The sequence below is a fragment of the Malus domestica genome, chromosome 02, assembly GCF_042453785.1.
Source record: "Malus domestica chromosome 02, GDT2T_hap1".
In the NCBI taxonomy this organism is placed as follows: Eukaryota; Viridiplantae; Streptophyta; class Magnoliopsida; order Rosales; family Rosaceae; genus Malus; species Malus domestica.
Genome location: NC_091662.1, coordinates 34992068 through 35009762, shown reverse-complemented (window position 1 = coordinate 35009762; position 17695 = coordinate 34992068). Strand labels below are relative to the sequence as shown.

At 39.1% G+C, this 17695-nt stretch overlaps 1 protein-coding gene and 1 pseudogene across 1 annotated transcript; one reads left to right on the top strand and one right to left on the bottom strand.

Moving 5' to 3' along the window:
* Positions 1-2293: 2293 nt before the first annotated feature.
* LOC103431475 ((+)-borneol dehydrogenase 2-like) lies at positions 2294-4571 on the bottom strand. Its single transcript, XM_008369629.4, has 2 exons — positions 4441-4571; positions 2294-3460 (listed from the first exon to the last, which is right to left on the bottom strand). Exons 1-2 carry the CDS (start codon positions 4488-4490, stop codon positions 2662-2664), a joined length of 849 nt encoding a protein of 282 aa, XP_008367851.2. The 5' UTR covers positions 4491-4571; the 3' UTR covers positions 2294-2661.
* Positions 4572-6194: 1623 nt separating this feature from the next.
* Positions 6195-16905, top strand: LOC103431486 (uncharacterized; annotated as a pseudogene).
* Positions 16906-17695: the final 790 nt, after the last annotated feature.

Genomic DNA, 17695 nt, shown 5'->3' with positions numbered 1-17695 from the left:
AGTTCGAAAACTTTACTAGTCCTAGATAAGGATGAGGTAAAAGGTAATCTGGTGGCTTTAGACAAATGACATGTTTCACACAAAATTAAATCATTTCCTAAGTTTGGAAACAAGGATGACAAAACAGGTTGGGCAGGATGAGCTAAACGTTGATGCCACAATTGACTATCTTGGGATGGACTGGACTTGGCTTGAAATCCTCTGGGACTGCTTTTTGATATGTAATAGAGGCCATCAAGGTAAAACCCTTCACCAATCGTCTTCTTGGTGAGGCAATCCTGAAAAATGACATTGTGAGGGGAGAAAATGGCTAAACAATTTAAGGTATTAGTGATTTTTCCCACAGATAGAAGTTGAAATGGAAAAGAAGGAACAAATAAGGCTACTGACTCAATTTTGTCCGACATTAAGTTGATATTTCCCTTCCCTAAAACCTTAGAACTCTTACCATTGGCAGTTGAGACTTGAGAAGGTTTTGAAAAATTTTCAAACTTGTGAAACTTAGAAACATGGTTGGTCATATGATCTGTGGCACCCGAATCAACAATCCACAAATCATGCATCATATTTACATTAAGAGCAGTTTTGAAAGCAGTCATGATACCTTGCATGTCATCTCGGGTCATGTGTTGTGTGTCTGTCAGAAATCCAGCGAACTTGCCTAGCAAAGCTATTGAATTTCCATCTTCAAAGCCAACCTCTTTCTTGTTTTGAAGATACACTGCAAACTCATTTATGAGTGCAGCTGGATTTGCAGTGAAATTCTTGAGTGCATCAGAACCATGAGATGTTGAGGCAGTTGCATTGTTGGCTCTGTGTGGTGCACGGTTCAGTCTTTGTGAGCCCTTGTTATCCTTCATGAACTCTGGCTTTAATTCTGGATGTAAAATCCAGCATGTCTCCTTAACGTGACCAGTATAGTTGCAGTGTTGACACTTTAAGTGTGGATTCTTCACTTTGTATTTTCTTTCGTTGGCTAGATAAGCCCTTGCTTCAGTTACACCGGTCTTTGTGCCAATGTTCATGACTTTCCTTCGTACTTCTTCACGTTGGATTGTTGCACATACGCTGGTGAAGGAAGGTAGATCGGGGTTCATGAGTATGTGGCTTCGTAGGTCTTCGTATCCTGAATCGAGGCTTGACAAGAGTTGGAATATCTTGTCTTCTTCTGCCCTTTTTAGTAGCAAAGACGCCTCAGTTGTATGAGGCCGATACATTTCCAGCTCATTCCACATGCTCTTCATGCTGCCCAGAAGTTGAACAAAGGGCTTTCCTTCTTGTTGTAGGTTGGAAATGTCCTTCTTCAATTGAAACACACGTGCAGCATTGTTCTGGCTGCCATACATCTCCTTGACTGTCTCCCATAGCTTGAATGATGATTCAGAATAACTGAATATTTCAGCTAGTTTACGTTCCATGGAATTTAGGAGCCATGACATAACTAGCTGATCCTTGCAAAGCCAGATTTCATAAGTTGGTGAGGAAACATCTGGGACTTCGATGCTTCCATTTATGAACCCTAGCTTGGATCTTCCACCTAGGGCAAGACTCACTGCTCTCGACCAAGGTAAGTAATTAAACTCATTTAACAAGACCGAGCTTAATCTTTGATTTGGATTTACATCCACCTCAGACACGGTTGAGGAGGAAGGCTGGGGATTTTCATCTCCAAACGAATAAGAATGTTCTTCCGCCATGTCGGAGATGGAATACGATCAGCTAGAAGAAATGCAGAAGCAGGTTATTTTTCCTGCTCTGATACCATATTGAAGTTTTATATATTTATTTCATGACTAAAATTGTTACAAGTTGCAGCATATAAGGAAGAAGAAACGTGAAGAAGAGAGCAGGGAAGATGGCAGCTAAGCCAACATCATGATGACATGCAATCCCTCTAAAACTTAATCTAATATCCTGCTTTTGCTTTACAGCATGAAGAGCCGAAAGCAAAGAATAAAAAACAGTAAGTGAGGGGGGAACCGAAAGTAACAACACCACTAGACAAAAACTTTCTAATATTTTAACCCTACTTTCAATGATGACTGATGACATCCAATATTACAGATAAGAGTAAAAGATGATAACGGATTAGGTGAGTCGAACTACACATAAGGCTTGATCGTCGTACTACAATAGTAGTCTTACTCTTTAAACCCACACAATGCGGTTAGAAACAACCAAGATCCAAAGATGAGACATCAACTACAAAGTAGACTACTTTCTGCCCACTCAAAGCGATTAGAAAAGGCAAAGTCCCCAATAGAACGACCCCATTCCCTATCTCTGAAATCGATTAAATAATGAAAAGCAATAATTGATTAACTTCTAAATGTTCAGAATGAAAGTATATATGTTTTTCCAGATTCCGGCAATCTGGATCCATGTCCAATCTTTTCCAATCTTCTTATTCACCAAATACAACTGAAAGTCCCGGCAGGCCAAGAATGACGAAAGGGAAATGATTTCCGCGCTCCTTTTTTCTTCCCTTGCACTCCTTATTTATTTTTCTCCCAGCCACTTGATTGAATAATCAAAGGGGTGTCAATGGACAAAAACAAAAGAAGCGCATGGGAGGAAATGGAAGTGCGGAAATCATTTTCCATGACAAATGCTCCAAAGATGCTAGTGGTAATAAAGCATCAACCCAGTCAACTCTACTCATCATCTAAAGACTCTCAATGAGTGATTCACAGCAGTGAAGCCCCCATCAAGCATGAGATTATCGCCACTTATATACTTGGACTCATCACTTGCCAAGAACAGCACAGCATTGGCTACATCATCAACTGTCAATTCCACTCCTTGCAAGTTGGCGTTATTCGCTACAAAAGTACGGAAACCTGTCCAGGCATCTTCTGTTCTTTCTTCCTCGGGCAAGTGAGCCAATGCCAAATTCGTCGCAACTGCATAAGGAGAAACGCAGTTAACGCGTATCCCATGATTCCCAAGCTCAGCTGCAACGTTTTTGGTAAGCCCCAATACAGCATGCTTGGACCCTGTGTATGCATGTGGTCCAAGGCCTGCCACAGCACTTGCAACACTGGAAAGAGAAACTATACTGCCCTTTTTCCGGGGGATCATTGCCCTGGCTGCGTGCTTCATTCCGAGGAAGACTCCCTTTACATTAATATCAAACACCTTCTGAAACTCAGATAAGTCCGCATCACGGATGTCGGGACAAGGTGAACCTGACACCCCAGCATTGTTGACCATGATATCCAGTGAGCCATATTTATTGACCGTGAAATCAACTGCACGGCTAATATCATCCTCCACCGTGACATCACAATGGAGATAGCAAATGTTTGGATCCCCGTGGAGGGATTCACACACTTGCAAGCCCAGGTTGTCCTGCACATCGACTAAACAAACTTTTGCACCGTGTTTGTGGAACAGGCGCACAATGCTTTCTCCAATACCAATGGCTCCGCCGGTCACCAATGCCACTTTCCCTACTAACCTGAGGAGAAGGGAAAAAACCGAGCATCCATAAGGGAAACAGGAATTAAAACACGCACTTCTCTAGAACGTTTCACAATTCCACGCTACAAGAGCACACGCACAAGATCATTTCGGAGATGACAATCAAGTAATCTACTGTTTGATTTCGTAACACCAATTTGGATTTATTGAGAAAAAAAATAGTCCGAATGGGCAAGTCACTTTTAAGACATCCATGAAAAGTGGCAACAACACATCTAATTTTGAGATTCAAATGAATAAAGATTCCGATATTTTTTTTCTTCGTCAAACTATAGATTTGTTAGATTAGAGAGCCGACAGGTTCGAACTCACGCTGTGGCGCAAGGGCAACTCCACCACTGTGGTAGAGGGCCACTCTCTAAAGATTCCGATATTTTAGTTGAACACAAAATCTTGATCATTTTCAAGGGATTTTCAAGCATGTGATTAAACTGGAATGTTTGGTCGTTAAATCTTTAATCAAGTATCAATGACCAAGATCTAACGGCCAAAAATCCGGATGCACACGATACATTAGTATAAATTTCTCATTTGTAGTTATCATTGTGGGAAAGGGCAAACAAAAAAAAAAATTATATAAGGGGTTCATGAAACTCACACGTTTAAAAACTCCAGATTAGTTCAACTTCAACATGAACACAATCTGCCAACCCAGAAAATAAAACCCACTAATTAATTGAAATAACCAACACAATTTACTACTAAAAAATCTGAAGGCATGCCAAAAGAGTAGAGCAAACTGTAACATCCACAAGGAAAACCAACACAAATGATTTTCCGCCGTTAGATTCAATACCCAGTTCACAGATTCACATGCACGATGAAAGTAAAGCTAAACCATGCACTTGCAGATTTAACACAACCCAGAAAAGCGGTGAACAAAAAAGCAGAAAAAAATAAATAAAAGGGTGGTGAGGAACGTAGAAGAGAAAGAGAGGTGAGAGTTTTTTTTTTCACCTCTGGAAGCTTGGAAGCGAACCCACTTGTTCAGTCATGGTGGTGGACATTCCTCGCCTCTTCTGATTTGCTCTTTGTGTTTGACTCTGTCTGATTTTATTGTTTTTGCTTCTCTGTCTGTTTTGGATTTGGATTCCATCCGAATCCAACATTGTACGGTAATGAATTTTTTAAATTTATTTATTTAAAATTAAACACAAATAGTATTTAATAAAATTTGACCGCATGGCGTATTATGAACGGTAATGATATGAAGATCCTTAAGATTATCATAAAGAGGATATGGAAAGAATCTTCATCGTCTATTTTGTTTCTACCTAGTACACTTTTTCCTAAATTACAAGTAACCCCTTCAACTTTTGTCATGATTACATTCATTTTCTTGGGTTCACAATTTCAATTCCCCTTTAGAGCAACTCCACCGGAGCTGATAGCTCGATGGACTGGCTATCAAACAATGTCAAAATGCCCGAGCAAGAAGGTCTAGCCCAAGCTGGCGATTGAGCCCAAGGGGGCCCGAGCGAGAGGCCCGTGGGTCGTTGCTGGCCCGAGAGCCCGGAGTGGATATGATGCAAGGCTGACGTCAGGGCGACGTCAGCTCATCCCCAACAACTTTCTGCTTCTTCTTCCTCCTCACTTTCGATTTGTAGATGTCCCAGGCGTCCACTTTACCATCCTCAGCTTTCAAACCCATTTCTCACAAAACCTAAAACAAACAAATCCAGATACCATCAAACACCCAAACCCACCACCTTCCCCACCCTTGCAAAACCACCCAGAACCGCCTCTATCCGCCGTCGACACAACCCATATGAAAAACCCACCAAAATCCCTGAAATTTCCGAACTTTACAAAAATCCAACTGAATTTAGAAGAAAAAAGGAAGACCTAGCTGAGAAAACAATTAGATCACGCGGAAAACAGATCAAATTCAACAAACCCTTGAAGAGAAATCAATCAGCTCGATGAACCCTTTTGCTATTTCATTTGTTAGGATTGTTGCCCTTTTTGATTTTTTTTCTTTTTCTGAAAATTTAGACTAACTGGTTTTTCTTGGTTGACTTAATGGATTAATGTTAAAGCTTCAAACTTTCACACTTCCCATTTGAATTAATGTAAGAATTGGTAAATGATATATTATTTTATTAAAAAAAATACTAATATTTTATTGCCTATTGCCAGGGCTATTCAGTGTAGGAGTGGAGATGCCAAAGACAATTGCTATTCATTATGAGCAATTACTGTTCACTGGGTGAATTCAATAGTGAATAGCCCTAGGAGGCCTACGTTGGAGTTGATCTTATTGCCCTATTTTTCTAGAGCAACTCCATTGCCACAAATTGTCTTATCTATTGAATGACTGAATCTCTCAGTCCCTTCAAAACTGCCCGAGCCCATGCCAATTACCCCACCTATTGGGCGGGCCCAACTCCCATGAACCAAGCAGTGAGGCTAAAATGGCATGAGGTTTTGTTTGAAGTGATCTGACGTCAGCATTGTTTTTATGGATGTCTAAATTATTCTTTCGTGTTCTTTGTCTATTTTGTACCTAGTACATTTTTGTCCTAAATTACAAGTTACCCCTTCAACTTTTGTCATGCTTACATTTTCTTTGGGTTAACTATGTAATTGTCCTTAGAAGAACTTTTTAAACACTGAATGCATGTAAATGCAAATATTGTTGACAGATTTTTTCTTTTTTAATTTTATATTTTTAATGCTGAATATTGAGAAGTTAGACTTAGAATCGACCACATGGCCAACGAGAGCTCTCTCTAAAACTAAAAACAGAGCCAAGATTCAAAAACCCCGAATTTTCCCCAGAAACCTCAGCTCTTCTTAAAACCCCAATCCCAAAAACCCTAATCTGGGTTCCAGACAAGTGAGCGAGTGGCAATGACGAAGGTGTACGGAACAGGGCCGTACGATTTCAAGCGCCACCATGTCGCCGAGTACCCGTTCGAGTACCCGGTCGAGGCCAAGCCCGGTTCGGCGCTTCCTAGCTCGATAACGCTGTTGGATATTCAGCGGGACCGGCTCACGATGATTGCCGCCGATAATTGGTCCAAAACCCTTGACGCCTCGCAGCCCAAGAAGCCCTTCGACCCGGAGCTAGTGAATGAGATTTATCGGACGGAGTTGTCAGTTGGAGAGGGTCAGAGAAGGGCCGTCCCGTCACAGAGGGTGATGATTTTGGAGGTCAGTCAGTACTTGGAGAACTATCTATGGCCAAATTTCGACCCCGAAACCGCAACCTTCGAGCACGTTATGTCCATGATTCTCATTGTCAATGAGAAGGTATTGTGTTTTCGAATTGTAATTTGATGTTTCTGTTCTGGATTAGGGTATCTTTGGTTGCTAAAATACTGGTGGGCTAGATACTAATCCAAGTAGTTATTTTTTGGGGTTAGATAGTGGAACGATTCTTTCAATTTTCTGGTAGTCAGTCCCCAAAAGTTGGTGCTGAACTTTGAAATTATTGGTATGTAGCATTGATGAACTGGTTTAATGGTTCTGCATTTCTTGGTTATATTGCAATTAACAATTATGATTGAACTTGTGTATCCGAACTTTGGAATTGCAGTTTCGAGAGAATGTGGCAGCTTGGACGTGCTTTTATGACCGGAAAGATGTGTTCAAAGGATTCCTTGAGAGGGTTCTTCGGCTTAAATCGGTTTGTGCTCGTTTTATCGGATTGCCATATTTCCTCATGCATGAATAATGGTCAAAATGATTTTATTTTAACTCTAATTTCATTATAAAAAAAAACTCAGTATTACTGATGTGTATTTGGTGCTGTGAAACTTAAATGACAATCATAGTTTGCATTATAGTATTCGTATTTCAATAACAGTTGCAGTGGTTTGTGGGATTCCTTCTTCATGATGACGGAACAATATCAAGGACAAAATATTCTCTAGGGGAAAAACGAAAACAAACTATCATCTACCTACACCAATTATACTACAATACACATTTAAGACATATTAAGAAACAACGTCATGCCAATTTGAAAATATAACAGAATATGAGCTCTCCATTAAACTCTGATGACACTGATTCCCAAAGGGAAGCCCACAAGTGAACCCTCTTGAACAAATAAGCCACCTTCTCACCCAATAGTGCTTTTGGATTTTCGCTTGGGCGACATCTTCTCATAGTAGTGTCCCACTTTCTGTTCTCCTATCTATTTTTCATGTAATTTTGTCCCAAAACTTGTTCCTGGTAAGTATTGAAAAAGTGGAATGAAAAGTTTACAAAATCTCTATTGTTTTTCTAATTCAATACCTTTTCATTATCTGGTCTTTCTCTTCATAAGTTTTTCACGTTCATGCATAGCAATCACACCTTGTTAGACTTTTATATGTTGATGTCCTTTGTTAAGAAGAGTTATGTATGCTTACATGCTGGTGCACGATTCATATGTTCTGTATATTATTGCAAACATGGTTGCCATGCTCATTATTTTAATCAACTGTGGTCTACTTCGTAGTTGTTTCATTTCGTGCTTGCTTTGAGATAGACACAGGAAGCTTACTTAAATATAAACAGTAGCAAATTTGTATGATGTATTATGGACCATCTGGTCAGATGGTCAACGAGGATTCAGAAACTGATAGATGCTAATATTTTGACATATGGTCAACAAAGTTGCTTTTTGCTTGATTTTTATTTTATTCTTTTGTGTTTTTAGGTGGGGAGGGGAGGTTATTAAGGAGATACATTTATTTTCGAATGACTTCTTCAGGTGTTTTATGTTTCAGACTTATATTGATGCTTTTATGTTTGCAGGGAAGAGAGTTAAGCATAGCTGAAAAGACAAATTATTTAGTTTTCATGATTAATGCCTTTCAGGTATGGTAGCATGTTAAATGTTTGAATTTTTGTACACTTTATCTGATATATCCAGTTCTAGAAAGATTTGTGGGCAGGTTGCTCCCTGTAGAGGGGTTTATTAGTTTTTACACCCAAAAGCATCAGGGTAATTGTCCTTTCTCTAGCTTGTTTAGTCTGGACAGACTCTTTCGTAAGTCCAGAAAACATTCATAATTTGCTTTTATCAACTGTAGGTTGTTATTCTTGACTGCTTGTTTTATATCTTCAAAATATTCGTCATAAAAATTTATATGTGCATAATTGAGTTATTATGAAATATTGAATTATTTAAGCTCTGGTTGGCTTCGATGCTAGTGCATTGTATTTTTCTATATAAAGAGATGAGATTTATTTTGTGCACATCATCTACTGCTATAGTATATGATTCTGCCTTGGTAGAAGTTTAGCCCGCACACATAGTTCAGTTGCTTGGCGTAGCATCCATTTTGTATATCAGTCACATGTGTATTGAGCTTAATGGATGAATGTAGTTAAAAACATACAATTAAGTCTTGATGCACTTATTTCTATTGAAGGATATGAATATTGTGGTGAAGTACTCATTTGATTTGGGTATTGTGGCAAAGTACTTATATATTACAATACTGATGTTTTGTGACAGAGTTTGGAAGATGAGATCGTGAGCGATACTGTCCTTAGTTTAGCGAGTTTGCAATCTTGGCACAGTTTGTCGTACGGTCGTTTTCAGGTAACACATATGTTGTCTATTTTGAAAATCTGTTTCTGTTATCATCCGAATATATGTGACCTGTATTTTATTGTGCTTGATTTGCTTCTTTCATTTGCAGATGGAACTTTGTTTTAACCCTGATTTGATCAGGAAATGGAAAAGGATGATAAAGAGGGAGGCCAAAGAGGCTGCAAAACGCGGAGATCCCTTTAATCCCTCAACTACACTCGAAGTTCAGTTCTTGAGAAACCTCATTGAAGAGTTCCTTGAGGTTGTATTTCACACTTTTAAATTCTGAGCAGTACTTTGTGGTCTTTGATTATCAATACCCAGGAATTTATGAAACTTTTATTTTTATTTTTGTGCCTGTTCTAGATACTTGATTCGAAGGTTTTACCCCCCGATCCTAGTATGAATGAAGATGATCAACTTGCTGGTGCTATGCGTGTTGATGATGCTTGTGTTTTGTACTGTGAGAGGTTTATGGAATTTCTTATTGACCTCTTGAGCCAACTACCAACAAGGAGGTACGTTTTGCAAATGTGCTCATTTCCTCTTTCCTCTGTTTGAACAGACGTCAGTTTTAACCTATTGGCATTATATGCTTTTATCATGAGTTAGAGCTGTCAATTCTTCACGCCCTATTAGTTTTACTTATTTATTTATTACATTGTTTCTATCTTGTTGTGATTGCAGGTACTTGAGGCCACTTGTTGCTGATGTTGCTGTAGTTGCCAAATGCCACTTGAGTGCTCTGTATAGACACGAGAAGGGGAAACTCTTTGCACAGTTGGTCGACTTACTGCAGTTTTATGAAGGATTTGAGATTAATGATCATGTTGGGACACAACTGACGGATGATGAGGTGCTTCAATCTCATTATGAATGCGTCCAATCTTTCCAGCTACTTGCATTTAAAAAGGTTCCTAAGGTATGCATTTAAAAAGGTTCATATTATGTGTTTTCCTCTATAGATTGGTGCTAGCGTTCTGAATATTTTTCTCCCCTTTGTGCTTGTAGTTGCAAGAGCTTGCATTGGCTAACATTGGTTCGATTGATAAGCGCAATGATCTGTCAAAGAAATTGTCCTTCTTCCTCCTGGGGAATTGAAGAATTTGGTTTGTTCAAAGGTATGCATGACATTTATAGCCACGTTAGTTAAGATTGTGCAGTTTGAAATTTTTTCCCTAAATTGGTATTTATTCTGCTAGTGAGTATGGGGCTTGAATATCTTCTTTGTAGTGTTTTGTGCGGAAACAGTTAGTGAAAAGTTAATGACTAGGTAAAAGAAAATCATGGGTGCTACATTCCTGGCCTGACCTTAGGGCCACATCAAGCCACAGCCTAGCCCTAGAGGCCACGGTCAAGCTCTAGTGTGGGCATATTGGTCATTTTCTCTTTCCATTTTTTCTTAATGTTTTGCAAGTGATTATAAATCTCCCCTTCGGTCGTCTGGCAAAGTAAAAGAGGCTTGTACCAGGAGGGGGAAATCTTGGCCTTCATATACTTGATCTGGAAAAATGCATTGAAGAAAATCAAAAAACTTTTACCCAAAAAGAAGCTTAAAAAGAGAGATTACGGAGAGGTAGAAGGTGAAGGTGAAAGCGATATGCTGGATGATGACTCAAGGGAGAGGGAGAGAGAGACAGAAACAAGGATAGGAAGAGGCAGGGTAAATGGTTAACTGCTATAGTTTTGGTGAGATGAGTAGCAAGGGTAGCATGAAATATTTTGTTTTATTTTAAAGCCGTTATACATAGTAAGTGTTTAGTTGTGGTTAGTCAGCTTTTGGACATTGGACTATTAATTCTAGGTTGAATTTGACGTTATAGGAAGTTTTGTAGGCCTTAGCCCTGTGGGCTTCTAGAAAGTCCAACTCTTTCTCTGGGTTTATTTTTATTTTTAGTGTCTACTTTTAAGCTATGAAGCATCGATTCTTCAGATCGGTTCCGATTCACACTCTGGGAGTGAGATCGGCGGGATTCGGCTTGGGTACGGCAGGAGTGGCTTGGTGCTGCTACGAATCGGAAAGAAAAAAGGGCCGCTCTCTTTGCAGTAAAAAGCCCAAAGGTGTTCTCTTTTGCCGTAAAAAGCCCAACAGTGTTCTCTTTTGCTGGAAAAAGCACAAGGCTTTCACTTGCTGCAGTTATGGCTGCGTTTGCAGTGATTATGGCGTGAAAGGAACTGATGAAGAAGATGATAGAAACTGTTGTGGGCCATCACCACACCAAAAGAGCAAAACTGCTCGTTTCATTTAAAGTCCACCTTTCTTCTCTTTTAACATGTGGTAGGCAGTGTATCACATCTCTTTCATCAGGCAGTAGGCACTAAACTTCAAATAAAGAGTCAGATATATAATGCCAAAACTAAAAACATAGGCCACTAAAATGAAACCTACCTGAAATTAAGAAATTTAAATAATCATTTAAAATAAGCCCATCTACCAATGCTATATTTATACTTTTGAATATTTATTTATATGTAATATATTTTAAATATTTTTAATTGGCGAATCCCTGCCGCTCCTAAATCGGGATTCTTTGAGTTTTCATGCTCCCGAATTCCCCCGCTCCTGAATCCCTGCTCCAGCTTGCGTATCCATGCTTCATAGCTGTTAAATGGAGGGAAAAAATGGTGACTGAAAGTAGTTCAGTTAAAAATAGGGAGAGAGATTGCTCGTATAGACTTTTACTCTACATTAAAGGCTTAGTCAAGCTGACTTGATATCATGAATTTAGCATTAGGATTATAATTGTAATTGTTTTCTTTTTGATAGGATAATTATGTTTGATTTTTTGAGCTTTAATTTGTTGGGAGTTAGAAATGAAGTAAATGATTTCATTTTAATTTTGTTGTGTATTTGAGTGAAGATTGTCTGCCCGTGCCTTTTCTGTTTCAGGAATCAGGACAAACATGTTGCAATCTTTATTTCATTTGTCTCTGAGTTAGCTAATTACTTGCTTTTGGAATGTCAGCTTTCCAATGTATTTTTCTCCATTCTCTCACTATCTTCTCTTTTCGGTTGTACACTATGGATATTGTAAATTTTGTTTAGCTAATATTTTTTTCTGTTTTGCAGCTGAAGCTGGTTTCAGGGGATGACCCTTGGTCCAATAGGGTTGATTTCCTTATTGAAGTCATGGTTTCATTTTTTGAAAAGCAACAGTCTCAAAAGGAAAAAATAAATGCCCTTCCTCTGTACCCAAATGAACTTATTATGTGGGACGAAAGCCTTGTGCCAAGTATCAATTACTCTGGAGAAGGTTGTCTGGCCCTTCCAAAACTGAACTTGCAATTTTTAACATTAATAAAGAAGGATATTCAGGAAGTTGTTCCACATCTTCATGCGTACATTAATAAAGAAGGAGAAACAGCTTTTCGTGGTTGGTCAAGGATGGCAGTGCCGATCAAAGAGTTTAAGATCAGTGAGGTAAAACAGCCAAATATTGGAGAAGTCAAGCCAGCTGCTGTTACAGCAGAAGTTACTTTTAGCATTTCTAGTTATAGAGGACAAATGAGATCAGAATGGAATGCTCTTAAAGAGCATGATGTCCTGTTTTTAGTTTCTATTCGCCCATCCTTTGAGCCTCTAAGTACAGAAGAGGATGGCAAGGCGAGTGTGCCACAGAGGCTTGGTCTTCAATATGTACGAGGTTGTGAAATCATCGAGATTCGTGATGAAGAGGGAACTCTAATGAACGATTATACTGGAAGAATTAAACGTGATGAGTGGAAGCCTCCAAAAGGAGAACTGAGAACTGTGACTGTTGCTTTAGATACAGCACAATACCACATGGATGTCAGCAACATTGCCGCAAAAGGCGCAGAAGATGTTTATGGGACATTCAATATACTGATGAGGAGAAAGCCTAAGGAAAATAACTTTAAAGCAATTTTGGAATCCATTAGAGATCTTATGAATGAATATTGTATTGTTCCTGACTGGTTGCACAACATTTTTCTGGGGTATGGTAATCCTTCTGCTGCACAATGGACTAATATGCCGGATCTTTTGGAAACTGTAGATTTTAAAGATACTTTCCTGGATGCAGACCATTTGAAAGAATGTTTTCCAGATGATCAGGTTTGCCTGTATAATGTCTTTATTACTGATGTCTGGAAATTTTTGTTTGTCTGTTTGTTAGCATCTTGGAGGGTGATCTGACTAATGACTTTCTTGTTTACATGTTCATTGTTTAGGTTTGTTTTACTAGTCCAGATGGCACAGAAAACTTGGATCCAAGGCCCCCTTTTCGAATAAAGCTTCCCAAGATGATCAGAAGCAGCACCAATGCTCTTCCAGGGAATAAGAAATCTAGTATTGTTTCTATGAGTGATGTCCCCATGGAGAATTCCGATAGTGAGAAAGAAAAAATTGCTGTTGAAGCATACACACCTCCTGACCCAGGTCCGTATCCCCAAGATCAACCAAGGAAGAACACCGTTAAATTTACACCCACTCAGGTAGTTATTCCTTCATTTGCCTGTTTGTGAGATGTGACTTTTTTGCTTATGTATTGTGAGGCTAAATTTTTATAATCATGTACTGTCTGTTTTCTTTTATTGCAATATACCAACTTATAAAATTGACTTAAGACCCTTGGATGAATTAAAAACCAATAATAAGAAACTACGTTATTAAGGTATAGGTGATTAAGCTTTTCTACAGTTTTTTTTGATTCTCTATAAATCATGTAATAGTACCATATTAGTAATACAAAATAGGAATTTGTAGGTTGTTCTACTTTTAGATATTTTTAACATCTTTTAGTTACTTGTGAAGTTATGATGGATAGTTAAAGTAACAAACTTTGAATTAGGAATCATTGTTTGTGCCATTTAGACTCTGTTTTAATAATTTCTAATCTTCCTTCTTGTGTAGGTTGGAGCAATCATCTCAGGTATTCAGCCAGGACTAACAATGGTCGTGGGTCCACCTGGTACTGGAAAAACTGATACAGCTGTCCAAATTCTGAACGTTCTCTATCATAATTGTTCGTCTCAGAGAACATTGATAATTACTCATTCGAACCAGGCTCTAAATGACCTTTTTGAGAAGATTATGCAGGTTCAGTTCTCTATCAGTTAGGGTGTTAAATCCTGTGTATAGCTATTTTCTATGTTGTCATAAATTTTTAATATTTCCCTTTTTGCGATTTTAGAGGGATGTTCCTGCACGCTATCTTCTTCGACTTGGGCAAGGAGAGCAAGAGCTAGCAACTGATCTGGACTTCAGCCGACAAGGCCGTGTCAATGCCATGCTTGTGCGGCGCTTAGAGTTGCTAAGTGAAGTGGAGAGGCTGGCTAGATCACTCCAGTTGCCTGAGGATGTAGGTTATACATGTGAAACTGCTTGGTACTTTTGGTTGCTTCATGTATATTCGCATTGGGAGCAATTCCTCGCTGCTTGTAAGGAGAATAAAGATAAAACATCATTTGTTAAAGATTGTTTTCCCTTCAAGGAGTTCTTCTCCAACGCACCGAAACCAGTCTTTACTGGTGAGTCATTTGAGAAAGATATGCGGGCAGCTAAGGGTTGCTTCCGTCATCTGAAGACCATGTTTCAAGAGCTTGAAGAGTGTAGGGCATTTGAGTTACTGAAGTCTACTGCTGATCGTGCAAATTACCTGATGACCAAGCAGGCAAAGATAGTTGCCATGACATGCACTCATGCAGCTCTAAAGAGAAAGGACTTCCTTGAGTTAGGTTTCAAGTATGACAACTTGCTCATGGAAGAAAGTGCTCAAATTTTGGAGATTGAAACTTTCATACCAATGTTGGTCCAAAGGCAGGAAGATGGTTATGCTCGGCTAAAACGCTGCATCCTGATTGGTGATCATCACCAGTTGCCTCCTGTTGTTAAGAATATAGCATTCCAAAAATACAGCCACATGGATCAGAGTCTCTTTACGAGGTTTGTCCGTTTGGGCATTCCTTATATTGAACTCAATGCCCAGGGTAGAGCCAGGCCAAGTATAGCCAAACTGTACAACTGGAGGTACAGAGATCTGGGTGACCTTCCATATGTAAAGGAGGGTGCCATATTCCATAGAGCAAATTCTGGATTCTCCTATGAATATCAGTTGGTGGATGTGCCAGATTACCATGGCAGAGGTGAGTCTACACCTTCACCTTATTTCTTCCAAAATGTGGGGGAAGCAGAATATGTGGTCAGTGTCTATATCTATATGCGTCTACTTGGGTACCCTGCAAGCAAAATCTCCATATTGACCACTTACAATGGCCAGAAGCTTTTAATCCGCGATGTTATCAACAGACGATGTGCTCCTTATGACTTCATAGGCCCTCCCAGCAAGGTAAGAATAAGATCACCACTTTCACTTTACAATTTGCAGATGTCACTGACCTTTAAAATGGGTTAGAATGCGAATGCATCAAATTAAACATCAGGCACAGTAATGAAATACAAACGTAATAGATGTTAAACAAATAAGAATCGAACTGTCCATTTGTGAAATCTAAAGGCCTGTCAGCAAGTTGGTGGCTCTGTAGGCTAGTTTAGTTCTTGTTAATCCCTCAGAACAAATGGCCAGGAACCTGGAAGGTGCCTTTATACGGTATTGTTAAGGCATTTTGGCCTCTCTGACAGTTCTTCGTCAGAGATAAGTTTCATTCATCCTTACCCATTAGCTCTGCTAACTTTGCAATTTTACGCTTTGTGATTGCTTTAGTAAACTACTGTTTCTGTTGACCTTTGTGATCCCATTGGTAAAATAATGTTTTAACTGTGCACTGTTATCAGGTTACAACAGTTGATAAATTTCAAGGCCAGCAAAATGATTTTATACTGCTATCTCTTGTGCGTACTCGCATTGTGGGTCACCTTCGTGATGTTAGAAGATTGATTGTTGCAATGTCTCGTGCCCGACTGGGTCTTTATGTGTTTTGCCGTCGTTCTTTGTTTGAACAATGCTACGAACTTCAGCCTACATTTCAACGTCTACTTCAGAGACCTGACCACCTTGCTCTTAATTTGAATGAAATTACATCAAACACTAAGCGTCACGTTGATGAAACTGGTCCTATTCATCTTGTCAGCAGTGTTGATGAGATGATTGGTATCTACCAGCAGCTTTATGAGGTATGCTTTCCTGTCGTGCATTCAGTTTTCCTTTTTGTCATATTTTGATATGAGGAGTTAGATGGTGAGCGTGTAAATATTAAAAATATCTTGATCAGTGGAGTGCCCTTTGGACCTGCATAAGTATATCATCCATAATTATGAATTTCCGATCCCATGCAATTAAAATCAAGTTTCTACAGTACAAACCTCAATTTGACTGAGTTGGTCTCCTAATAGGAGAATACTAGTGAGATCTAAAGGTTTTTAAGCCTTCACTTTCGTGTGTAATCATTATTTTGGGGGGTCATCTTCCTGTATCTGATGCCCTTAAATTACTTACCCTCCACAATTTAAAATATATTTATTTAAACGTTTCTAAGCCTTCAATTTTGGTATGTAGTCATTATAATTTTAAATTTCAACAAATTGACTGCCATAACCATGCTATTTCTGATTTGTGTAACCATGATATTTCTGATCTGTGTTCAGCAGATTTAACCCAAAATGGAATTTTGTTACTTTTTGTCAGGTAAAGTTCCATCAGTACATGCCTTATTCAGGTCGAGTCGATGAAATCCTTCCGATGGATACAGATGGGCACCATCCCATGAATACCGATATAGCTGTAACTTCTGATGGGGCACCAGCAGATAATGGCCAGCATGGAAGCAATATGGAAGAAGACACTAAAGGTGATGTCGTTGCCAATGGGCAGAACAAAGAATTTTTTTTTTTGAGAAGAAACAATTTTATTAAAGAATAGTGAAAAACATAGAAGTGGATAAGAAGTCCACCAACAAATTAGAAAGGAAAATCCCAATAGGATTTGGCTACAGTAGCCAATTCTAGACTTAGCTCACTTAACTGCTGCTAACAAATCCCACAGTATTTGAGATAGAGAGCAATTATTAAACTCTTTAGTAACCGAAGCCCAAAAAGATGCCCAATATTTTACTCTCCCCCAAAGTACTTTTGCCCCCACTCCAGTATAGTCTTCAAAAATCCTTCTGTTGCGTTCCAGCCATATATTCCAAAAAATTGCCGATACCAGGCAACCCCACAAAGCTTTGGATTTTTTCCATTTTCCAAGTGCCTTAAAATTGGTGCTTAGTAGCTCAAAACACCTTTTAGGAATGACCCAACTTACTTTAACCTCCTGAAATAGTTTCCACCATAGTTGGATCGAGTAGGAGCAATGAAGAAAGATGTGATTTACACTCTCCTCCTTAGCTTTACATAAACTACACCAATGTGGGGATAAACACATCAGAGGGTTTCTCCTTTGAATTTTGTCGCAAGTGTTGAGGCTCCCAGTGGCCACAAGCCATACAAGTATTTTAACCTTCGGAGGAGCTTTTGATTTCCAAATCTGAGAGTAGGGTGGATAATAGTGCACAATCCCATTGTTGCTCAGTAATGAACGATAGGATTTGCATGTGAACAAACCTGAAGCTTCTAGGTTCCACCTTCTGTTATCCATTTTTGATGGAGACAAGCGAACCACTTCCACTTTCTGTAATAAGCTGGCTGCCTCTTCTATCTCCATCTCATTCAAATTTCTCCTAAAATCAAAGTTCCAACTCAAGGAACTTGACGAAGCTTCC